Below are 25,925 nucleotides of genomic sequence, written 5' to 3'. Positions count from 1 at the left end.
TTTCAGCTTCTCCCAAAGTCTGCCAAATAGTCTTATATGAAACTGTTTATTATTTTTCAGGGGAACTTGGAATTTGAATTTAAATATAAAGTTATTCAACATAATGGAAAGATTGCTTTAATCCATGGTTTCAAAATATGCCAAATGATGAAGTACAAGAAAGTGTCCACCCATTACCTTGGATAAGCAACTCCTACATGTATCATGGGAGAACTTAGGAGCTCATGTTTGACATATTATGTTGCTGTTATATTGGATTATATTTTGGCTTCAAGTCTTCAGTGAAAACTCAGCATTCTGATAGCATGGTTGGCATAGTTATATCAATTACATAAGAATATTTTAAGAGTATTTTAAACTTTTTAAAACTAGAGGAGAGAAATAGAATGAAAAGAAAGAAAGAAAGAAAGAAAGAAAGAAAGAAAGAAAGAAAGAGAAGAACTAACTATTTACTAGAAAGATGTAATAATGAGTTGCTAAATATGCTTCAAGCCTGCAGCAATATATAGCTTCTGTATGAATTCAGAAAGCCTATATCTATTGTTTACATTTGGGCATAATTCTCCCTCTAAGTAAAAGAATATCATTTGCTTATATTCAAGTAGCCTTTGACATATCACCACAATTGTAAACAGAATTCTATAGCGGAGCAAATCAGTTGTTAAGTAAAAAAGGTGCTCAATTTTAATAATAATAATAATAATAATAATAATAATAATAATAATAATAATAATAATAATTTAAAAATAATTTATTAGACTTGTATGCCTCCCCTCTCCGAAGACTTATGACTCTTTTTTGCCATGCTTGTCCGGTGAATCACTGCAACTGCTAAATGAATCATGTGGATTCCCCCATTGACTGGTTGTCAAAAGCCAGTTGGGAAGATTACAAACAGTGATCACTGATCCAAAATGCTGCAACTATCATAAATACATGTGGATTGCCGAGGACCTGAATGTTGATATCACAACCTTGGGCTGTGATAGCTCTGGGGATTGGTCATAAGTCATTTTTTTCAGTTCCATATACTGGTTGCCTTTGGGGGCCATGTAGGAATTTTTTGCAGTCACAACACAGTTATGCTGCGGCTATTATTTTCCTTATTCCACACTGGAAGGTAGGGACAGGACAGGTTAGGGGGTTTATTGTAGTGATTAACTTCATGTGAAGTGGTCAATTGGCTTATATCCTTCTGGTCACTGGGATGGCAGAAAGGGGCAGAAATGGGTGTTAGCAGCAATTGCATGTTCTCCTTAAGGGTATCTTTTGGAAGGTGATGGGCTGCCCCTCGCCAGAGCCTCTGGGCACATCCAGCCTGATGGAGATGAGGTGCCCTTGGGGCTCACCTATGTCAGTCCCCAGACAAGGAGCTGGGGGGGGACACACTGGGGGCATGGTGGAGAGCAAGGCGAAGCTAAAGGTAGCCTCTCCTTGCTCAGCAAGGAGCTTCGCCCTTAGTTGCCTAGGAAGATTATTGACAGGAAATTCCACCCATGGAAATTCCGCAGGTCTCAAATAATACATTAAATAAAGTGACCCAAATACCCAGCTCTTGAATCTCTGTGTTTATTCCACCTCCGAGACTCAATCTGGGTCCTCATTTTACTGACCTCAGAAGTCTGGAAGTCTGAGTCAACCTTGAGCCTAATGAGAGTCAAACTGCTAAATTACAGTCAGCTGGCAGTCAGCAGAACTAGCCTGCAGTACTGTATTCTAACCACAGCGCCGCCACAGCTCATAACTAGCAGTATATTGAAGCAATTGTTAACTTCAGTAAAGATTACAGCAGAAACACTTTAAAGCAATTGATGTCTGATGCATCCAACGAAGCATTTTAAAACAAATGTGAAAACATTTTACTCCAAGTTCTGCTGTGGAATGTATATTACGATACACATGCCAATGTTAGCTGTACACAGCATTATACAGGATTGTCTGTTGACTTTGAGAGGCTGACATAGTCTGCCTTCCACTTTCTCTTAGAATATCACAAAGATAAACTGTCAGTAAGTGCCAGTTTGGGTTAGCAGAAACTTGCCATGTTGCAATCTTCCAAATTATTTCATTCTGTATAAAGCATTCCCAAGCAATCCCAGACATATATTCTCTCATTCATCATTTCTGATGCCTGAGCCAATACAACGAGGATACTCTCATACAGCCCCAATCTTGCTTCCTGATTACAAGAACAAAAATAAAAGCCCACAACAAACCCCCCACAAACCACCCAGTTTGTATATTTGCAGCTTTCCAGATAAGCAGCAAAATGCAGCAGCAGGATAGATGGCTAACAAGCTGTTTGAATTAAAGTTGAGGACAAAATCTCACCATCCAAATCCATATAAGACTCTTTGAAAGCACAGACGTACATGCTATTGTGTAATTAAAACAAATCTGGCCTACGAGAGTAGCCAACAGCTGCATTTCTTGGCCACATCTTGTTCACAGCTGGAACAATTAATACTCCACATGAGCAGTCAGCCAGCCAAGCCCTTTGCAATGTCGTTCGTCTTTCTCAGCCCACCCAGTTTTGATATGTTTTGACAGCTTTGCTGCCAGTAAAGGAATATGATGCAGCTATCCATATAGCCAGTTTTGATGTAATGGAGAAACAATGGAACCATCAAGCTACCAAGCACTAGAGTAAGTCTGACTATGAATAGATACAATTCATAGTCACAATTCACCTCTGTAACTTATTTTATTTTTAACAGGCATTTTAATTGCTGAAAAGTTATGGAAAAGGATAGAGGCCTCAGTACTGTTGCAAGCTCCACTTTTGAAATGCTTTTAAGAGTATGGAGACCATTGATTGGTCTAATGTAATGTTAATGTTAAAGAGTTTTGAGAGTGTCAAGATTTTGGGAAAATCAAGATAAATCTAGATGGCAGCAAAGAGATGTAGGAAAAATATTTTTTTTTGCAACCCAAAAGAACAACAAATTTTTGCAGTTCAGATTTGGTAGCCTTATTCTGTTAAACTGACTAGGAATTCTAGGATAGTAAGACAGGGAAGTCAAAGCATCAGAATGGCATATGTCAAGTTTACTTTTCTCTAATTACTTAATCAACTAATTTCATACAGCATTTCAATCCAGCTGGACTCCAATAGGCAAAAGCAGTGATTTTCAACCTTGGCAACTTGAGGATGTGTGTACTTCAACTCCCAGGATTCCTAGCCAACATGGGGAAGTCCAGAAAAATTGCCAAAACAGAAAAATACTGGTTTGAAATGTAATGTTCCAAGTTTATAAATGCAAGCTGTTGAATGAATTTAATTCCCTTCTCCGAAATTCAACCCTACAGGATACCCTTCAAAATGAGGTTTAACAAAATGTGCAAACTATTGTACAACACCTTTAATTTTCCTTGTAAAATAATACTTAGGATCATCCAATTCAGATGACAGTTTCACACGATATTATTGTTGGAGAGTTGAGAAAGCCAAATAATGAAAAAATGTGTTTTATGTGCTTCATTGATTATAGAAAGATGTTCAATTGCATCTATTTTCCCAAGCTTTGGAATGCGCTTAGAATCCCAGAACATCTCAAAATGCTCATCTGCAACCTGTCAGGAAGTCATGGTACAGATAGCACATGGCAATACAAAATGGCTTCAGGTTTCCAAAAAGTAAAGCAAGGCTATATACTCTCCCATTATTTATTCAACCTCCATGCTGAATAAACTGAATATCAAGGAAAGATTGACCGGAAGAAGATGAGTGTGATTTTAAAGTCCGAGAAAGAAATATTCCTAACTTGCACTATGCTGGTGACACCATTCTGACAGTCAAAAATGCAGAGGGTCAGAAATAATAAAAGTCAAGGAACTCATTGTATTAAAATAGAGCTAAAATTAAATATAAAAAAGTCAACAAGGGACAACAAGTAAAGCATCCAATCTTAGAACTAATAATAAAGATATTGAAGTGGTAAATAGTCTCTTTTAGGTCAACTCAGTGGTAAAAGGAACAAACCTATTAAGGATTATGCCATTGACTAGTACTTGATAGAGGTAGCCATAAGTTCTTAAAAAAGATATTTGAATGCCATGATATGTCTAAGCCTAAAAATATCAGAATTGTGGAAGTCATGACATTCCTGTGATACTTTAAATACTAAATACATTAAATACTAAATTCAGACTTTGAAGAGTTGAAAAGGTATCAATGCTTCTGAATGTTGATGTGATATCTACAAACAAGGAGTCTTCAAAATTCTGGTCAGAAAATTTAATTTCCTTTAGTGTAAAGACAGATGCAAAAAACAAGTTGAGTAGCTCTGCTTTCCCCTTGTTGCTTGTCACCTTCTTGCCACTTTCTCCCAGCAATTATTTCCTTGACATTTTTCTTGTTTTTAATGTGTTGGAAGAAGCCTTTTTTGTTACTTTATACTTTTACCACAAGCCTTTGTTCATTGTGAGCCTTAACTTTCCTCGCCTCATCTTTACTGTCTCAGGCTATTTGCTGATATTCCACCTTTGTTTGTTTGTTTGTTTGTTTGTTTATCTATTTATTTATTTGATTTTTATGCCGCCCTTCTCCTTAGACTTACATCATGTTAGCAATAGCACTTTTTAACAGAACCAGCATATTTCCCCACAATCCGGGTCCTCATTTTACCCACCTCGGAAGGATGGAAGGCTGAGTCAACCTTGAGCCAGTGATGAGATTTGAACTGCTGACCTACAGATCTATAGTCAGCTTCTGTGGCCTGCAGTACAGCACTCTACCTGCTGCGCCACCCCGGCTCATAGCTTGATGGTGCTATCCTGTCTTTATGCTTTTAAAAAATGTAATACACATAAAAGTACAGATGGAGCTTTGATTGAGATATTAACTTGATATTTTTATAATAGCCTATACCGTATTTTTCGCTCCATAAGACGCAGTTTTTTTCCTCCCAAAGTAGGATGAAAAATCAGCCGCGTCTTATGGAGCGAAGATGCAGGCAGGGAGGGGGGGAGGCGCTGGAGCAGAGGGGGGGGGCGGCGATATACAGTAGAACTTCCCTGCGGGTAGTCCAGCGCTGCCTGAGCTGTGAAGGTAAGGGCCAGGGAAAAGGGAGCCAGGCTGCTTTTTCTTTCCCGGGGGAGTGGGCGGGAAGGGCGAAGCCTCTAGGCTGATCTTTGCGGGTGGAAAGTGTGGGATCAGGCAGGGCGTAAGGCGGAAAGCCTCATTTTTTTGAGGGGAAAAGACGTCGGCTGAGGGGTGCCCGGTGCTTCCCGGCGAGGAGGAGGAGGAGCTGGGCTCCGGAGGGGCGCACGGGGAAGGGCTTGAGCCGCCGCCTTCTCCTTTCCTGCTGCTGTTGTTTCTCGCCGCAGCCTCGCGTGCTGCTTATCCCTCGCTGAGGCGAGAGAGCCGCGGGGCACCGGGCGCTGCCTTTTGCGAGGGAAGCCATCGACGCAGCAGGAAAGGAGAAGGCGGCAGCTCAAGCCCTTCCCCGTGCGCCCCTCCGGAGCCCAGCTCCTCCTCCTCCTCGCCGGGAAGCACCGGGCACCCCTCAGCTGACGTCTTTTCCCCTCAAAAAAATGGGCAGCACTACCGCCACCGCCGCCGCTGCGGGGAGAGGCGGGCATGTGGGCTGGCGGCATTGGCCTTGGTGAAAAGTACGGGGGCAGCTCCAGCGACTCCCCTCCCGTGGCTGCTGTTGAGGCGGCAGTGGCGTCCGCCTCCGGCGCACGGCTCTCTCTCCATTCTTCTCTTTCCCCCTCTCGGGCTCCGAATGCGGCGGAGGCGGGGAGGTCTCGAAGACCCAAAACCCAGCCAGTCGCTCATAGCCGGTCGGCGGAGAGATGCGGCAGCCAAGGGGAAGCGACAACAGCTGCTGCCGTTCTCCCTTCAGTTGTTTTGGGTAACCTTATTAACTTTCCCTTCCCGCACTCCTCATGGCTGGGCGCTCTTGGCTTTCCCGCTTCCCAAGCTTGGCCACCGCAGCCAAGCAGAGCCTGAACGAGAGAGTATCCAGGCTTCGGTCACCAGCAGCCCAGCCCCCCACCTATTATGCCTCCTCTTCCCCCTCCCACGACGTATTTGGGAGATTAGCCTGTAAAGCTAACGCTCTTCAAGGAGAATGCAGCCTTCTCCTTTCTTTGGATTCTAAAATATTTAGAGCTATTTATTTGTTGTTGCTTGTTTGTATATTTTCCCAATTCCCCTAGGGCAGTGTTATTGTAATAAATATTTTAGCCTACTTTTTGGCTCAAAATATTTTTTTTCTATTTTCCTCCTCTAAAATCTAGGTGCGTCTTATCAGCAGGTACGTCTTATAGAGCGAAAAATACGGTAATTACAAAGAAGGACACAGACTGTAATAGAAGTGGGCAACTTTATACCTGTGAGCTGCATTTTATTACTATGAGCTATAATGAAAAAGTTAACATTATAGTATCAGTGAGGTCATGCGTTTGGGGTTTTTTAAGATGGGGTAGAGGAGTGATTTAGATATTTTCCCACTTTACTTTTAAAATCTTTTAGTATTTATGCTTTTCATTGTAGTAAGGCAGGAAAAATTGGAGGAATGTAGTGCTTGAGTAAAGGAAAGAAGATATGGAGTGGCTAATCCTGAAAGTCAACGATGGAATTGAAAAATTTGGATTGTACCTTAATGTCAGCAACAACGAAAGAAAGAAAGAAAGAAAGAAAGAAAGAAAGAAAGAAAGAAAGAAAGAAAAAAGAAGAAGCTAATGATGATGTTTGAAGACAACAGACAGGTCATAGTAAAACCTGACAATGAGACCATCAAAATTAATCTTTCTGGGCTGTAAAATCAACCAATGTGGTGCCTGCAGTCCTGAGATTTGAAGACGTATAGTCTTGGAATAACTGCAATGTCCAGGCTAAATAACATCTGGAAGAGTAAAGATATCAGCCTCCTAACCAAATGCTGATTAGTTAACACAATACTTTTTTTTCCAATTGCTACTTATGATTGCAAAACCTGAACTCTGAAAAAAGCAGACAAGGAGAAAGGTGGATGCCTTCAAATTGTAATGCTAGAGATGACTGTTATGCACTACAAAAGCCATAAATAAAGAAGTCCTAGACTAAATTTTACCAAAAATATAACTTAAAGCCAGATAAAGACTGTTGTATTTTGGCTATGTCATGTGAACTTATTCACCTAAAAAAATCAATTATGTGATTGGAAAAAGTAGAAGGGTCTGCCCTGGTAAACTTTAGCTGGACACTATAAAGCAGGAGTCTCCAACCTTGGCAACTTTAATATTTGTGGACTTCAACTCCCAGAATTCCTCAGCCATCTTTATTGACTGAGGAACTCTGGGAGTTGAAGTCCAAAAGAATTAAAGTTGCCAAGGTTGGAGACCTCTGATATAAAGGATGGCACCAGGATAACACGGCATATCTGAAGGAGGTACTGTAAGACAGGAGGGCATGGAGAATGCTGATCCACAGAATGACCAAGAGTCAGACATTACTGAATGGCTGACAATGGTTGCAGCAAATTACGTTTTGTCAGCTACAATGATCTGCTTGGTTTTTTTGTTTTACAGGATCAGATGTAGTTAATTAGCTTTACAGCCCTACTTCTATTTTCCTAAAACTGTTCAGAGATTGCACAAAAGTGGGATCATTTCTAAAGAAACACAAATCTTTTTTTGCTTAAGAAATGTGATAAAACACATACAGAAGTCCCTTGCTATACCGCGCTTCACCTACTGCGGCTTCACTTCATCGCAGGTTTCTGAGGAAGCTGATTGGCAGATTTAAACAGCCCGCCGAACTCAATCGGCAGGTTTTTAAAAAAAAACAAATATATCTAAAATTGTAAATACTGTATTTAAATACTGTATCTAAAATAAATACTGTGTGGGAAGGGTTTATAAACACTTAAAACAATGAAAACATACCAAACAATTACAATATAAATACTTAAATAAGTACTATCAGTCGATAAATTCCCCATTGCGGATCTCACCTATCGCGGCCAGGTCTGGAACATAACACCAGCGCTAGGTGAGGGACTACTGTATATGCAAATGAGAAGCCAATAAAAATAAGAACCAATAGCAATATCTTATTATAAGCATATAAGCCTTGAACATGTCCCAAAGGTTCTTTTTTAAAACACTTCTGGACTTTGTTTTTCTCTGAAGACATTTTGCTTCTCATCCAAGGAGCTTCTTCAGTACTTCAGTAAGAAGCAAAACATCTTCAGGAAAAAATAAAATCCAGTTGCCTTTTGAAAAATAACCTTTGAAACAACCATGACCTGGATGACTGAGAATCTCCATGGACAAGCCTTCAAGACACAAATCAAGAAATATTGAATCTAAGATTATTATCAAGAAAAAAATAGCCCTCAAAGTAAAGTTTCAACAAAGCTTTATTTTTTATTTTTTATTAAAAAACCACTCTGAAGATAGAAAAAACAGGATGCTGCTCACAATAGTATATGCTGACTGAATAAACTTGGAGGAAGAAAAATTAATTTAAAGCATGGAAAGCATTTTATGACAAGGAAATTCGGAGGTTAAGAGACAAAATCTTGGAATTAATTATTTTACTCTGATTGCTTTTTTGTCACACTGTTGTCTTTTATGGAAGCTTTTTCATTATTGATACGTTCATTTATTTTATTTTATTTTTGCTTATAGCAAAGCCTAAGTGTGGCAGAAACAGAGAAAGATACATAGCCTGTGAAATTACTTTTGAGGCTCTGCCTGATTGTCATTTAATAAAGGAAATGGGAGTAATGGGAGGAGTGACCTTTTCCCCTTTTTACAATTATTAACACAAAGCATTTAAAACTGCTGATCAGAGTTAGAGGATTTGAGTGGAGGGGGATATTTCTGTCACTCCCACTCTCTCCATGCAGGATAATAAAATAGCCCAATGAAACTGCAAATTAAGAGCTTTTCCAACCACTATTAGCTATTGTATTGATTGAGGAGAAAGGACCAGCTGCCAGTAATAACTTTTTTTTGTCTCTGCTCAAGTTTAAGCAATTTACATAAAATCTTTCAAAGAAGTCTACCTAGGAAAGAATATTGTAAAACTGCCAACTGTATGACTGGGGAAAAAAAACCTGGCACAGTTTTTTCCAGAAGAGTGGAAGATATAAATAGCCTGAACTTTACTCCTGTTCTCGATGGCCTTTCTCCTTTTGGTTTGCAAACACATAATGTATCATAGACAAGATATCATCTTTCTCCCAGAAAGTATTGTGTGCAATTCAGCTGCTGGATATTTTCATAATGTTGTCACAACTTGGCATATGTCAATACTGATTCTTTACTGCATACACATTTGGATAAAAGAAGGAAAGCGTTTTGTGAACCCAGCATAGAATTCAGATGTTCCATTATCTTTCAAACACTTTGAAGGAAGGCAAGTTGGAAGATCCTGCAATGCATCTAAATTGTTGTTGACACAACCCACAATTCAGAAATGAAGTGTATTTTATCCAGAGACAATTATTTTTATAGCCTACCTGGCTGAACTGTAGTATCAGTTGGTACTGGTTTTTCTGTGATCGTAGCTGTGGTACTCCCTGGAAAACAAAATTGCATACACACACACAAACACAAACACAAACACAAACACAAACAGAAACACACACACACACATACATAAGTCAAAATTCATCCATTTATCATCTTATTTGTAGATTGAATTATCAAGGTTATCTATCTATCTATCTATCTATCTATCTATCTATCTATCTATCTATCTATCTATCTATCTATCTATCTATCTATCTATCTATTCCAAGAGAAACTTTATTTGAAAAGCATACTATCTTGAATATAGCACAACTTTTTTCATCCCAGTCCCCCGCAAATTGAATTTAAAATTGTTAGATAAATTCTATGATTATTCTTCCACTGCACAATCTGCTAATAATGATGTAACAGACCTAAGCAAGAAAAGTTGGCATAAGAAAAGTTTGAAACACTGTGAGTTTGATTTTGATTGATCCTATAAAGATGTCTCTAAATGATTCAGGCCCATCAAACTGGCAGCCTGCAATCTGGATACATCATGGCTCTGCAAAGGCAAAAACCATCACTATATGGCCCGTGATATGATCAAGTTTGACACCCCAATCCCATTCCTTTGTTTTGGTGCTGAAGCGAAAATGTTAAAGTGACAGATACAATTCTTTCATATAATATATTGTCTTATGGAATGTTTTCAGGGGGAAAAAATCAGAATATTCATGTGTTATGGAATTGAGAATGTTGAGAGTTTGCTTAACTTTGAAGTCTTTAAAAAAAGTAGTTCAAACTACTTAATAAACTTTAATTGTTTCCATAAAATTTTGGGTGTGATGGAGAAGGAAACCAAGCATCATTGCTATGCGATGCTTAATAAGAATGAATTTTATTTGGGTGATCTATGCCCCCAATGAATCACATATTATAAGAGAAGATAAAACCTACCCTAAGCATTTAGTGATGTTAGGAGCTGCACTATCGTGTAAGAAAGAATAAATATTAATCTGCCAAGCTATATATAACTTTATTAATTATAATTGGACAATAACTCATTAGGATGCAAGAAAGGTCACTTATTTGTAGGGACATAACTTTGATTAACAGACAAATATTAACTAACAAATCAGATACTAAGTTTCATGAGATAAGATAATTCCAAACAGCTTCATCAGCTAACCAAAGTGTAGCTTATATGAGAAACAGACACCATTTTAACTCTCTGATTTTTGCAGCTTCTTTTAATTTACTAATGCTTAGATGTTCTTTACAGACTTAAATGGATCTCTGAAGTAGGAAGAACAGACTACCACTGAGTTCCAGTTTAGGCTAAATATTAATGAAAAGGAAAAAGTAGGACCCCCCCCCCTTCTTTTTCTTCTCTCTGCTCCAATTGTAATGCCTTTGCTAAATGGAATTTGGAAGAAAACTACCCCAGGTTATAAATAAACTGGATTTCAGCCAAGATTGCATTAGCCTACTTAGCAATCCAGCTAAGACAGTTAAATTACAAGTGATTAGCATATTTCTGTATTAAAAGGTTGTTTGAGGGGGAGAAAAATATCTTTTTCTCTTTTCTTATTTACACATTGTGTTTTAAACAATAAATCCCAGGATTTTCATTAGGGCTAAAGTTGTACAGCAATTGGTTAACATGTATTTTACAATTCAATACTAATCCATTGTTCTTGTTTTAATCAACTTCAGCAAAATAAAATGGCATGAAATTACCCACATGTGCATACTTTTTTTTTTCATGTTTGCCTTTTTCATTTTTCACCTTCATTTTTTCACCTTTACCTGCTACATAGTAGAATATTTCTGTAGTTTCTTAAGCTATTTATGTAAAACTTGTAATTGTTCACTTGATTTCCCTGTCAAAAACATCAACCTTGATCTTTGATACATTAATTTTCAGATAACATATTCTTCACCGCAATATACAATGAAGCTTCACTTTTCATACAGGCATTACATGTTAAAATTTATTGCGTTACGGTGGTATTGCCTGTTTTTTTCTAGTGCAGTGGTTCTCAACCTGGGGGTCAGGACCCCTTTGGGGGTTGAATGAACGTTTCACAGGGGTCACCTAAGACCATGGAAAAAGACAAATTTCCCATGGTGTTAGGAATCAAAGCTTCTATTCTAGTACTTTGAAACATATTTTTACAATCCAACCAATCAGGCATTTACAGTGGGGTGTGTGTGTGTGTGTGTCCCTCTGACCTTTCTAACAACCAGCTTAAAGCTCTGTTGGGAGAATTGGCGTTGGACTTATGGTTGGGGGTCAACACAACATTAAAGAGTCACAGCATTAGAAAGGTTGAGAACCACTGTTCTAGAGTCTTCAAAACAACACTGAATTCAATGGATAGCTGTAGCTTTTTTTAAAAAAAAAACCTCATCCTGCTTTGTCTATGAGTATTTTGTCCCTTTTTGGGATGGAATTAACATTTTATCATTCATTTCATTTCTATTATTTGACAAATTACTATTTCTTATTCCATAATTAATTTTAAATCTGATCATGCTATTAGGCCTACTTAGCTCAGCCTCTTCATTTACTTCCAGCATTATTATTATTGTTGTTGTTATTATTATTATTATTAATTAGATTTGTATGCCTCCCCTCTCCACCCCTTTCTGTGCTGTGAATTGTTTCCACTTTTTCTCCATATCTCCATACGTTTTTGCTCTTTATCAATATTTTTGCAACTATCTTTTCTTCTCTACATGCTTTGTTCAAGATTGCTCCCACTATTTTTGTAGCAGTTATAAGCATTTCTCTCCTCATTCACAGTCTCTTTCACTACATCATACCAGGGGTGAAATACAGCAGGTTCTGGAAAACTGGCCCCAGAATGGGGTTGGAATAGAGATTTGCAATATCGTTTCCCCAGGAGTGGGGAAGGAATGGGGATTTTGCAGTATTTTCCCCCTGCCATGCCCACCAAGCCACGCCCACCAAGCCACACCCACCAAGCCACACCCACCAAGCCACACCATGCCCACTAAGCCATGCCCAGAGAACCAGTAGTTTAAAAAATTGGATTTCACCACTGCATCCATCCATCTATCCATCCATCAATCAATCAATCAATCAATCACTAAAGCTGCTCACCACAACCAAATGATTCTGGGCAGCTCACCCTTCTAAAATTGAATGATTTACAGACTTATATTTAAACCATGCATTTAAAACCAAGATTTTTTTCTAAACATAGTTTACAATTTTAATTTTTTTTTCTTGGTCTCCAAATAGCCTGTTGTTTATTTTGTATTTTATTACCTTGTTCTTATTAATTTGTTCAAGTTGCCTAGCAAATGGTTTTTTTTTAAAATCCTGGCTCTCATTTTGAAATCATTGCATAATTTCTTCTAAAATCTATCATGATTCTTCCATTATCAATATTCATTGGTATCTATCTCAACCCAAAATGACACCAAATAATATTTTCTATCATACATTTTATTCCTTTCATTCATAACTAAACTCACGCCATCACTTCCTTACAATCTTTACTAACCTTCCTAGTTTCACAGATAGGTCACAGGCAATGAAAATAACTATTTCTCATGACTGTAGTTATACCTGTTTCATATCTCTTTTCTGATAGATAATAGTACTAGTCAGTTTGGGCATATTTGAAGCATACATTTGCTCACAGTATTCTAGGAAAGCTAAAGTCTGTCTCTTTCAGATTTTTAAATCCTCATCTGTAGACTACCTATAGGCAACATATACTTGTCCATATCCCTCAAGAAGTATTTTCAGTTTATTAACTGGCTGCCGATCAGTTTCTGGTCACAATTCAAAGTGTTGGTAATGACCTATAAAGCCCTACAAGCCCTACATACCTATGAGATCACTTGCTGCTGCACGAATCCCAGTGGCTGATTAGGTCCCATGGAGTTGGCCTTCTCCAGGTCCCGTCGACTAAACAATGCCGTCTGGTGGAACCCAGGGGAAGAGCCTTCTCTGTGGCAGCCCCAGCCCTCTGGAATCAACTCTCCCCAGAGATTCGAACTGCCCCTGTCCTCCTCACCTTCCGCAAAATGCTAAAGACCCATCTCTGCTACCACGCATGGGGGGATTAACCTCCCCCCATTTTCTCTGACCTCTATATTGATCATCCGGACTGAGTGTGTATGACTGTGTAGTAAATGGGTTTTTTATACATGTATTTTAATTTAGTTTAGATTTTAACGTTAGATTTGTATTGCATTGTATTACTGTCTTGTTGTGAGCCACCCCGAGTCTTCGGAGAGGGGCTGCATACAAATCTAATAAATTCAAATTCAAATTAATGTAGCCAGGACACACATCTAATCAAGCAGATTTAAATAAAATTATTAATGAAAAGAATTAAAAGGCAAGCATACTAAAGTGATATATCTGATACTGTATATTAGAGCAAGTACATTTAAGTATGAATATTAAGTTCAATACCTTGTTGTTGCAGATTATGCATGGGTAAGTCATAATTTTTCTCATATGTAACAAAGATAAAACAAGAATGGCAATGTGAAAATGATTTAAATGAAAACAGAGTTGCAATGAAATGTGGATGCACCTGTCAAATGGAAGTCATCACCTGTTCCACTGTAGCAGTTAGCTTGGTCATCATCACACTCATCCACAGGGCTGGTATCAGCAGTGGTTGGGACTGAAGTAGGGACTGGGGAAAAAAAGCCAGCTTGATTCAGTTAAGATAGAACTAAATGCATAGCTTTTTAATGTGTTCGAATGCATACATAGTACCCGGGAACAGTGAGCATCACAGTCCCAGTACTTGTATTAGATAGGGGAAGTCTTGACATGAAAATACTAAGAATTATTTAAAAGAATAATTCTTTGGAATCACATAAAAATTAATAATTGAAAATTATTTTTAAAAAGATTTAATAACTAAAATGATTAGTTATTTTAGTAGACAATTCTTACCTTGCTTATATGAAGGCAAAGGGTATGAAATAGGAAGAGGAAGGTGGATAATTTTATTTTGTGAAATTAAGCACATGCTTTTGTGCATCACAGTCTCATACATGGGAGAAAATATTATGGTTTATCCCTACTCTATATAATTCTATCAACTCTGTAATGTGATTTCAATATCTATACTTCGGGGAGGGGTGGCATACAAATCTAATAAATTATTATTATTATTATTACTTGGTCAAAACTTTAGCAGTAGCAAATCAAATTCAAAGTCACAGTTCCTGTTTTTTACTGATATGTTGTCATTTTAAGACAAATTAATACAAGTTATCTAGACAGAGTTTGACGTTATATCAGAACCTGCAGATTTAGACAATAAAAACAATAAGACAACATCATGGAGTTTTCGGAGTTTTCCACATAGATCCACATTCTCCATTTACCGTAATTTGCTTGATATTTTGTTGGTTTGGGTTCCTAGGTATTCCCCATCAAAATGATGTACTGCCAATTAAATGAATGTGGAAACCATTACAGGAGCAGGATCTTCATAGGAGAAATTGATTTGTACATGAAGCTTCTGAATCAAGTCAGTTTTAGCTCACATGGACAACCTGTGTCTAAATGATGATACAAATGAACAATGATACATTGTTCACTAGCAATGGTGAAGAACAAGGCAAGCAACTTTCGCTTTTTCACTTGAATTTTCACTTCCTTTTGTTTTGCAAGGAATGTCTACATATCTCTAACCCACAGATACAATAAAATTATTAATTGTGTGCCTGAAGAAAGGCTCTGATTTTAAGAAAAATATATAAATATATAGGAGATTGTAATTAAATGGATTAATCATATTGAAATGACCCCTTCATTTACTAGTGTCTTCATTTTTCATTTTGAATAAGGAGGACTTTACATACGCTGCTACATAATTTTTGAATTCTGCTAGCATCAAATAAAAGTCTAATATGCTAATTGAAGATAGGAAAAGCATGATAAGCTGTTGTGATCCAGCCTGAGGCTCCTCAGGGATCGGCTGGAGCTCTGCCGGATCCATGCGCAGAGGAGGAGGACAGTGACCAGGAGGGGGAGGACCAGGCAGACGGGGGAGAGGAACGTCAGGAAGAGGAGGAGGGAGAGCAGCCTGAGACCCCCGGGGGGGGGGCCCTCTCCCCAGCTAGTAGCCTGGATTCATTGGATGAAGACGCACAGGCTATAATAGACATGAGGCAGAGACGTGCAGCTCAAAGAAGGGGCCAATTAGAAAGGTATTTCCATCCCTGAATTAGCAACAGCTGGGTTTGGGTGTGGTTCTCCTCAGCAGGGTTGAAAAGGTAGGCTCGCCCTTACAGTCTTGTGGAGAGTTATCAACTGGGAGTCCTGTGACCTTGCTTCGATTCTTGGCGTCTCTGATCTTGGCTTGTGGCCTAGAAGGCTGAAAGACTTGGGGGAGGTGTGGGTTTTATTATCTCCAGTGTTGTTTTTGCCAGCAAGAATCCTGTTTTATTGCCTGGCCTTCGTGAAACCTCTGTGAAGCTTCATCGTGTTCCTGTCTGTAAGAACAGTTTTTGTTACCTGTGTTTGCTTTCCAGTATATAAACTGCCTTTGCTTTTTACCAGTGTGTCTGGATACTCTTTTTGGTTGGTGTTGGCGTCTGGGGGGACCCAGACAGAACAATAACCACACTAAATATTAAAAATTAATGGAGGATTAATAGACCAACACTATAGAAAAGTAATCAATTGGACAGATTTATCAGGGATTATGCAATTACCTTCAATTTCACAACCGAGCAATTCCAATCTTAGTCCCAATCCAGCATGTGTGGCTCTTTCTGGATGAACACGGATAAATCTGGTTGTCAGCGGGGGAAAAGTGCGAAGTTCAGGGGTATCGTAGTTAGTGTTGCCTTCAAAAATCTGTGGAGCATACATACAAAATTGTGCTGCTTTAACAATCACAAATGGGTTTATTTTTAGCCAGCTGGCACCCCCCCCATCTATTTGCTTAACAACTGAACAGTAATCACAGTTCTGAAAGACTTCTTTAGAAAATAAAAGACAGAAAAAATAGTTGAAGACTCTCTAAGACGTTTCATGTTTCGTTTTCCAGAAATCTACCCATTAGGACTAGTAGGAAAAATGTTTTAATGGGATATCTTTTTAATGAAGCTTACATTTGCAACTTACATGATATACAGTATGATACATGATATATTTAGGGAAGGATTTCTTCTAAATGTCAGTCACCATTCATGTAGTTACAATGGAAAATTTCAAGAGAGAAATTTTATCCTGATGCTTACAGTTATATTGCAAATATGCAAATTAAACTTCAGAAGCAATAGCTGCTGTAAGATAAAAGATGTACAGTGATCCCTCGATTTGCGCGTTCTCGATTAGCGCGAAACGCTGCAACGCGGTTTTTCAAAAAATATTAATTAAAAAATAAGTCCGCGTTTTTTTTCCTACACCACGGTTTTTCCCGCCCAATGACGTCATACTGATTGCTGATTGGCCAAAATCAGGAAGGAAGGAGGGAGGGAGAGAAGGGAAGGAGGGAGGGTTGCCATTGCCATTGCCGCCAGCGCTGCCCCAAGAAAGCCGGTGAGAGGAAGGAAGGAGGGAAGGAGGGAGGGAGAGAAGGGAAGGAGGGAAGGAGGGAGGGTTGCCATTGCCATTGCCGCCAGCGCTGCCCTGTGGGTAGCGGCGAGGAGCCCGGAAAAATCACCATTGCATTGCCAGCCTCCGAACTTGCGTCGCTCCACCTTCTGCGCATGTGCGGCCATGGAACAAAGGGCGCGCATGCGCAGATGGTGTTTTTACTTCCGCATCCAGTATAACGCGGAAATCGGTTAGCGCGGGAGGTCTTGGAACGTAACCCCCGCGCTAACCGAGGGATCACTGTATATAAAACTAAAGCTAAGAAAGATAAACTAATTGTAATATGATACAGCTATAGTATTTATGAGATTGTTTGGAAAACCGGTCAACTATAGAAATATTTGATTTGGACCTCATTAGTTTTCATTGTATTAATAATACAAATCTCAACCAGAACTTAATTATTCTGAAGCCCAGCCTTTTTCTTTTTAAGTGTCAACCTGCCCCTGGAAGCATAGCTATTTAAAGCCAATCATGTGGTAGATCCCTAACTTTTCCCACAATAGAGGATAATGATATATAATAAAGAATTTTTGAACTAGCACAAAATATATTTTGTTCAAGCTGTAACTGAAAAGATGAGAATAAAACTACTGCATTATTGAAATGATTTTTGTGAAAATGCCATAACATGGAAATCAACCATATTCATTTTGTTTCATACTTCTGACCCCTTGCTAGCTTTGTTACAACTCAAGCTTGATTTAGTTTTCATGTTAGCTCTATGGAAACCACTGAGAAATTCTTCCAAGGAAAAACTGCTTTGTGTCAGGGATATTGGCAGGGACACTTCAACTAAATGTAGAGTGTTTTTGACAGTAGCCAAAGTATAGAGAATCTTAACCCAATATATTCAATTTATATGTTAAATTAAGCATTTATTTTATAATTCTGTTCTCTTCCTTGACTATTCAGAGGTAGTCCTCAAGTTATGAGTTGACATGTCATGACCACTTAAAGTTATGACAGCCAGAGAATGGGTGCTTTACAGCTCATAAAGTGGTCCTTAGTTGGCATAAATGGACATGTGGACTCCTCCATGCTCCCATGCCTGCATGTTGGATGGATCAGTTGAGAAGGATTTAGGGGTAGTGATTTCTGACAGTCTCAAAATGGGTGAGCAGTGTGTTCGGGCGGTAGGAAAAGCAAGTAGGATGCTTGGCTGCATAGCTAGAGGTATAACAAGCAGGAAGAGGGAGATTGTGATATAGAGCACTGGTGAGACCACATTTGGAATACTGTGTTCAGTTCTGGAGACCTCACCTACAAAAAGATATTGACAAAATTGAACGGGTCCAAAGATGGGCTACAAGAATGGTGGAAGGTTTTAAGCCTAAAACGTATCAGGAAAGACTTAATGAACTCAATCTGTATAGTCTGGAGGACAGAAGGAAAAGGGGGGACATGATCGAAACATTTATATATGTTAAAGGGTTAAATAAGGTTCAGGAGGTAAGTGTTTTTAAAAGGAAAGTGAACACAAGAACAAGGGGACACAATCTGAAGTTAGTTGGGGGAAAGATCAAAAGCAACATGAGAAAATATTATTTTACTGAAAGAGTAGTAGATCCTTGGAACAAACTTCCAGCAGACATGGTTGCTAAATCCACAGTAACTGAATTTAAACATGCCTGGGACGAACATATATCCATCCTAAGATAAAAATACAGGAAACAGTATAAGGGCAGACTAGATGGACCATGAGGTCTTTTTCTGCCGTCAGTCTTCTATGTTTCTATGTTTCTATCATGATTTCCAATGATTTTTGCAATTTTTTTTTGTGGCAAAAAAGACCCATTCAAATGAATGGCTTCATTTAACAACTGTTCTGCTTGCTTAATATCTGCAGTGTTCACTTAATGAATTCCGCAAAAAAAGACTAAGAACTTACTTATAAGGTCTCCAACATATGATTATAAAGACTTGTGATCATTAAGCCCAGAACCTCCTATGGTGAGTTAGTTAAGCACATATTTTTTTCTTTGAAAAAAAAAAAGCCTTCTTGTGACTCAGAATCATGCATAAATTGAATAGGCCAATTACTTGTGCTTCAAAAGAATGTCTCAGAAATTGAAAGATTTCTTGCCCTTTAAAAATTTCATTTGTACAAATATTTAGGTCAACCCTATTCATATATAGCATTGCAGTTTTGCTCTTTATTTATGGCCTGGATTTAGATTATTTGTTATCTAGAAATTCTCCAGTATGATTTCTATTTCCCTTTCTGTGAATGTGAGGAACACATTCATTAATGATTTTATTCATTTATTCATCTATTTTGAGTTCATGGGTTGCCAAAATATGTTTGAAGGAAGGGTTCATTCATATATCTCTTCAGCATTCTATGCGTGGTGTTTATTTATAGGTATAAGCTATATACTTTATAACAGCACGCAAGTAGATATTCTATGTCAAACTCTATACATGTAGGTGAAACCCGAAAAATTAGAATATCGTACAAAGTTCATTTATTTCAGTAATGCAACTTAAAAGTGAAGCATAATATATGAGGGAGACACATTACATGCAAAGCAAGATAGTTCAAGCTGTGATTTGTCATAATTGTGATGATTATGGGGTACAACATATGAAAACTCCAAATCTACAATCTCAGAAAATTAGAATATTACATGCAATCAATAAAACAAGGATTGTACATAGAACAATACTGTACCTCTGAAAAATCTAAGCATGCATATACAGTGATCCCCCGATTATCGCGAGGGTTCTGTTCCAAGACCCCTCGCGATAATCGATAACTCGCAATGTAGCGGCACGGAAGTAAAAACACCATCTGCGCATGCGCGCCCCTTTTTCCATGGCCGCACATGCGCAGATGGTGGAGTTTGCGTGTGGGCGGCGGGGAAGACCCGGGGAAGACCCAGGGAAGGTTCCTTCGGCCGCCCAACAGCTGATCTGCTCTGCAGCGCGGCAGCAGCGAAGAGCCGAAGATGGGGTTTCCCCGTTGCCCAGGCAATGGGGAAACCCCATCTTCGGCTCCTCACTGCTGCCGCGCTGCGGAGCAGATCAGCTGTTGGGTGGCCGAAGGAACCTTCCCTGGGTCTTCCTGCCGCCCAGGCAAAGGGGAAACCCCAAGGTCGCTTGCCACTTGCCCGTTCGCCCGCCTGCCCGGCTGCTCGCTTGCCGCTCGCTTGCAGCACGGCAGCAGCGAGGAGCCGAAGATGGGGTTTCCCCGTTGCCCAGGCAAAGGGGAAACCCCAAGATCACTTGCCGCTTGCCACTTGCCCGTCACCCGCTCGCCCGGCCGCTCGCTTGCCGCTTGCCACTTGCCCGTTCGCCCACCCGCCCGGCTGCTCGCTTGCCGCTTGCCGCTTGCCCGTTCGCCCGCCCGCCCGGCTGCTCGCTTGCCGCTCGAGAGCAAGAGGGGGAGAGATAGAGAAAGAGAGAGAAGGAAAGAAAGAGATGAGAGTGGGAGGAAGAGAGTGTGAGAGAGGAAGAAGCAAGATAGAGAAAGAGAGAGAGAAAGAAAGATGAGAAAGGAAGGGAGTGACGTCATCGGGTGGAAAAATCACGATATAGCCTTTCGCAATGATCGGGATCGCGAAACTCAGGGGATCACTGTACTGGGTTTTGGGCCCATTCTGCAGCATCCATATACTGGGTTTTGGGCCCATTCTGCAGCAATTACTGCCTCAATGCTGTGTGGCATGGACATTATCAGCCTGTGACACAGCTAAAGTGTTATGAAAGAACAGGATTCTTCAATAGCGGCCTTCAGTTCTCCAGCATTGTTCGGTCTCATGTTTCTCATCTTTCTCTTGACAATGCCCCATAGATTCTCTATGGGGTTCAGGTCAGGTGAGCTCGCTGTCCAATCAAGCACAGTAATCCTGAACCAGGTTTTGGTGCTTTTGGCAGTGTGGGCAGGCGCTAGGTTGTGCTGGAAAATGAAGTCAGCATCCCAATAAAGCTTGTCTGCGGAAGGAAGCATGAAGTGCTCCAAAATCTCCTGGTAGGTAGCTGCATTTACCCTGTACTTAATGAAGCACAGCGGACCAACATCAGCAGATGACATGGCTCCCCAAATCAACACAGACTGTGGAAACTTCACACTGGACCTCAAGCATCTTTCAGTGTGTGCCTCTCCATTCTTCCTCCATACTCTGGGTCCTTCGTTTCCAAATGAGATGTAAAAGTTTCCACAGTTTGTATTGATTTGGGGAGCCATGTCATATGCTGGTATTAGTCCACTGTGCTTCATCATCATTTTTAGGAAAATTTAAATTTCAACTATCGTAAAAATCCCATGAGAAAAGTGTGCTAAGTGTGTGATGAAGACTTTGGACAAAGATAAGTTTTTCTCACTCTAAGAAATTGCACCTTGAAAGTAGACCAGACTAAGAAGTCAAAGTAATATTACTTTAACTCTTAAATTACAGCAACATAATCTTGCAACTCTAACTGTGCTTTCTCACTCCTTTATCTTCATGAGAATTAGATGTTTTTTCAGATTAGGAGAATTTGTCTTAGGTGGTTTTTCAGATTCTGGTCCAGATTCAGATTTTTTTAAATTTAGCCATTATCTTGTTAGTGGCTCTTCTACTTGTTCCATAAGGTTATCTATCCTTTCTGCCCATTATCCTGGGTGACTTTGAGCCAGTCAGCTTAACCTACTCCAAACTTAATACTGATGAAGAAAAATGATAATAATGCGCTCTCTGTATATTACCTTGAGATCCTAACAAAAAAAGTCACATGAATAAAAATAAATACATACATAAATGCATTCTATAAAAGGAAGAATGTTTACATTCTTATAATTATGGAGTGCAACCTTAATTATTATTTAGATAGTTAAATATAATAATGACTACTTTTCTATAAAAGGTGTCAGAATATTGTACAGACACATGAGCATAGACGTCAGTAGAAATTTAATGCTCCCTTAGGGTACCTTCAGATGTCAGATGTGTGGGATATGAAATTTTTATAGTACCCACCCAGTTTATCCTAAATAAATATATTAAGTATCATAGGGATTGTGATGACTGATCACTATTTTTATAATAGGAGTAGGACAAACTTCACTGGGGGGGGGGGTCTCCGTTGATGAAATGTTTACTTAGGAATTAAAAAGGCAATTCTTTTCAGCTCAGAGATCTCTTTCCATTCGCCATCCATGCAGAAGGATGTCTCCAATGGTGGGAAATATAATTAAGCAGGAGAAAGGACAGAAGTAGCAGTTTAGGGTTTAATATTCTTTGAAGCATTCTGGATAAGTCTGTCTCCTTTTGAAATTTAACAGCACTTGCTATTTGGGTGGTAGAAGTTACTCTAGAGAAAGGAAGCTCTGGAATGCATCAAGGTCATAATTATACATAAATTATTGCTCTCGTTGTGTGCTTCTGGCTGAAATGATAGAAAGCAATTGTGTGTGCTCTTATTGCTATATGCCTTTGTACCAGATCAGGGATGGAAACAAAGAATTTCTACAGTTTGGAAGGAATGACTAGCCTTTCTTAAATGAGTAGGTCTGATAGTTGGGTCCCAGTGTTCACTATCAGTTTTTCAACTGTCAATACAGTCTATAAATAAGATAATAATTTAATAAGGTGGTTACCAGCCAATCTAGCTTTTAAATCGTATTTATTTCTGCAATATAAAAAAGCTGAGAATAAGGAACACACACTTCCCCCCGCCTCAAAAAAAGTGGGTGGAAAAATCTGTGCATCTTATACAGTGAATATTGCAGGGAGGGGCACCGATCATCTGTTGTAGAATGGGCCTATGACAGTGGTGGCGAATGGGTCATAGTGGCAAACAGGCCACGCCAAATGGGTGGCAGCAAATGGGAAGTGGCTGTGGCAAACAGGCCATGGGGGTGTCGGCAAATAGGTGGTGGCAAATGGGCGGTGTTAAGTCTGTATATAACCAATGTAAAATCTGTAAAAGAAAATGCCTTGTAAATACTGTTAAAACTATGAATAAACCTTGGCCGCGTGTTTCAGCAAACAGATTGTGGAAGTGGCGGCGAGTGGGTTGTGGTGGAATGGACCAGATGAATACTCAATGGATGCTGGGAGGCAGAGGCAGGGTTTGTTTTTGTTTTCCTCTCCAAAAGTTAGGTGCGTTTTATAACCCACAGCATTTTATAGTCGAAAAAATACAGCATCTTATCACTATTTTCTAAATTAACTGCAGCAACTCTGTAGCCACCTGCTATTTTTATTTGGAAATACCAAAATAAGCCTTTTGCATGCAGATAAAAAATGCTGAAGATAAATAGCACCTACAGTGCTTTTCACCTTGCATGATTATAAATTTACCTTGGCTTTCTTTTTGCTGGCATCCATAATCCATCTCCAGTCTGATCCATTGTAGCTATATTCAATTTTAAACTTTCTCATGAAGACCTTGTTTTCTCTGTGTTTACCTCCTTGGACAATTATGCCCTGGACTATTTTTTCTTCACCAAGGTCTATTTGAAGCCATTCTTTTGTATATGTATGACCAACTGGGGGTGGCAGTGCCCATCCTATACGGCTTGTTATAAGACGGACGTTTTCTGGAAGCCAATTCCGATCCAATTCATTTGATGCTGTAATCTGAGAGTCCGTGATGAGTCCAGACACCATACCCAGCATGCCAGAGCAAGGATAATCTAAACCAAAGCAAAATAAAGTCTATAAGTAGTTTGTATATACATCCCTATCATATCCAAATGCATAGCACTTCTGGGTAGTTTTATTCCTCATGTATTAACCATTTTTATCATTCTTTTTATCAGCGTTGCTACCATCATCTGCAGAGAAGTTTAATTCTGAGTGAATTAAAACAGAATAGCCAAAAAGACACATTTTGAAAATCTTGTGTTACAGACCTGTAGATTGAGTCATTAGGCTTAGCCAAATCTTTTTTTTTGACAGATGTGACTGAGCCAAATCATTCTTCTGCAAATTGTAATCATTCTCATTCAATTTGATTGAAAAAAGAGAGGGCAATGAAACCCCAAATTCCAACCTTGAAAGTACAGTGATACCTTGTCTTACAAACTTAATTGGTTCCGGGACGAGGTTCTTAAGGTGAAAAGTTTGTAAGACGAAACAATGTTTGACACAGGAATCAATGGAAAAGCGATTAATGCGTGCAAGCCCAAAATTCACCCCTTTTGCCAGCCGAAGCGCCCATTTTTGCACTGCTGGCATTCCCCTGAGGCTCCCCTCCATGGGAAACCCCACATCTGGACTTCTGTGTTTTTGCGATGCTGCAGGGGAATCCCAGCAGGGAAATTCCAGCATCACAAAAAAGAGTGCTTCGCTGGCAACGGAAGTCCGGAGGTGGAGTTTCCCAGCGAAGGGATCTTCAGTGAAATCGCAGCATCTCCAAAACACCGAAGTCCTCGAAACGCCACATCCGGACCTCTGTGTTTTTGCGCTGCTGGGATTCCCCTGAGGCTCCCCTCACTGGGAAACCCCACCTCCGGACTTTTGTTGCCAGTGAAGTGCCCATTTTTGCACTGCTGGGATTCCCCTGCTGGGATTCCCCTACAGCATCACAAAAATACGGAAGTCAAGAGGTGCGGTTTCCCAGCGGCGGCAGTGGGTTTGTAAGGTGAAAATAGTTTGTAAGATGAGGCAAAAAAATCTTAAACCCTGGGTTTGTATCTCGAAAAGTTTGTATGACGAGGCGTTTGTAAGATGAGGTATCACTGTACTTCATTCAAAAAGGAACATATTCTTTTCAGTTCATTTTCATCTTGCCTGCATAGAAACTCAGAACATGGAGCTACCAGCAGCTTATCTGGACCCGAACAAGATCTGCTCCTTGATAAGGAGCTCTATAAGCAGACCCTACAGAGAAACTATAGCTAGATATACAGGATGTGGTTCAGAAAGCATATATAAATTTGTTGCAATATACCTGGAACATCATCATATATATTACTTAATGTCTATTCTCTTCCATATGTATTGTATATTGGACAAAGAATAAATAAATAAATAAAAATAAAAAGGAAGGCAACGTGCTATTAGGCTTGGGCTGGGGGCACAGGGTGGAAGTGGAGTTCAGATGAAACTCTGTAGATAATTATTTGCAAGCTATAAACTAGCTCATGCTAAGAAAAACCTGGCAAACACATCTAGTTGCACGTGCAATCTAAAAAATGAAATTTATAACCAACGACTGAACTTCTGTTTTGAATCTTTTTTGGCTGACAGTATAAAAATAGAATGCCTTACTTTTAAAGTTCCTTTACTCTTTTGCTTTTGCTGTTGCTAAATTCAGCAGAGGAAGCCCCTTTGCTTCTCATCAGTAATAAAGGGTCAAATTTCCAATTTTTTTAAACTCTGCATGATTGATTGCCCTTCATTCTGGATAAACGTACCAAAGATTAGCATTTGGCTATCAGTAAGGTACAGATCATAAGCCAAGAGGGCTACAGAGTAATGGAATAGTGCGTTGAAGGAACAATAGTACTGATAAAGCCAACAGCAATAAAATCGTTGGCCAACTTACAATGATGATGTTGATTCAAAAGTGCCACCAGGACAAATTCAAAAGTATTTCCAAAGAACTCTAAAAATACCAAAAATAGATAGATGGAGAGGAAACTCTTCCACATCAGAAGTTTCTTTAATTGGTAGAATATTTTCAGGAAATTGGAAGACAGAACTTCTCAGTAATAATGAAGATATTTGAGATGTTTTTTCCTTTTTGAGTATTTTTGCAGCTAACTGCATTATGTTAAATTTTTGATTACATTGTTTGATAAAAATAGACTGTCATTTGTACCATATTCTTCCATCCATCCATTCACCTCTTCCTGTTATTTTCCTTCCTAATCAAAGATGTTTCTTTTTGGAAAGACAGAAACACAGGAAAATATGCTTGCAAA

At 39.3% G+C, this 25,925-nt stretch overlaps 1 protein-coding gene across 1 annotated transcript in view; it reads right to left on the bottom strand.

Annotated features, from left to right (window-relative positions):
* The window catches only part of NRP1 (neuropilin 1), a 183,983-nt gene that overhangs the window by 19,722 nt on the left and 138,336 nt on the right, over positions 1-25,925 (bottom strand). Inside the window, 4 exon segments of the mRNA XM_070766851.1 lie at positions 9,459-9,518; positions 14,037-14,141; positions 16,180-16,324; positions 23,356-23,690. Of these exon segments, the coding sequence (XP_070622952.1) occupies positions 9,459-9,518; positions 14,037-14,141; positions 16,180-16,324; positions 23,356-23,690 (645 nt within the window).

This window comes from Erythrolamprus reginae, chromosome Z (genome assembly GCF_031021105.1).
Source record: "Erythrolamprus reginae isolate rEryReg1 chromosome Z, rEryReg1.hap1, whole genome shotgun sequence".
Classification (NCBI taxonomy): Eukaryota; Metazoa; Chordata; class Lepidosauria; order Squamata; family Dipsadidae; genus Erythrolamprus; species Erythrolamprus reginae.
This window is presented reverse-complemented; position numbering and strand designations above follow the sequence as displayed.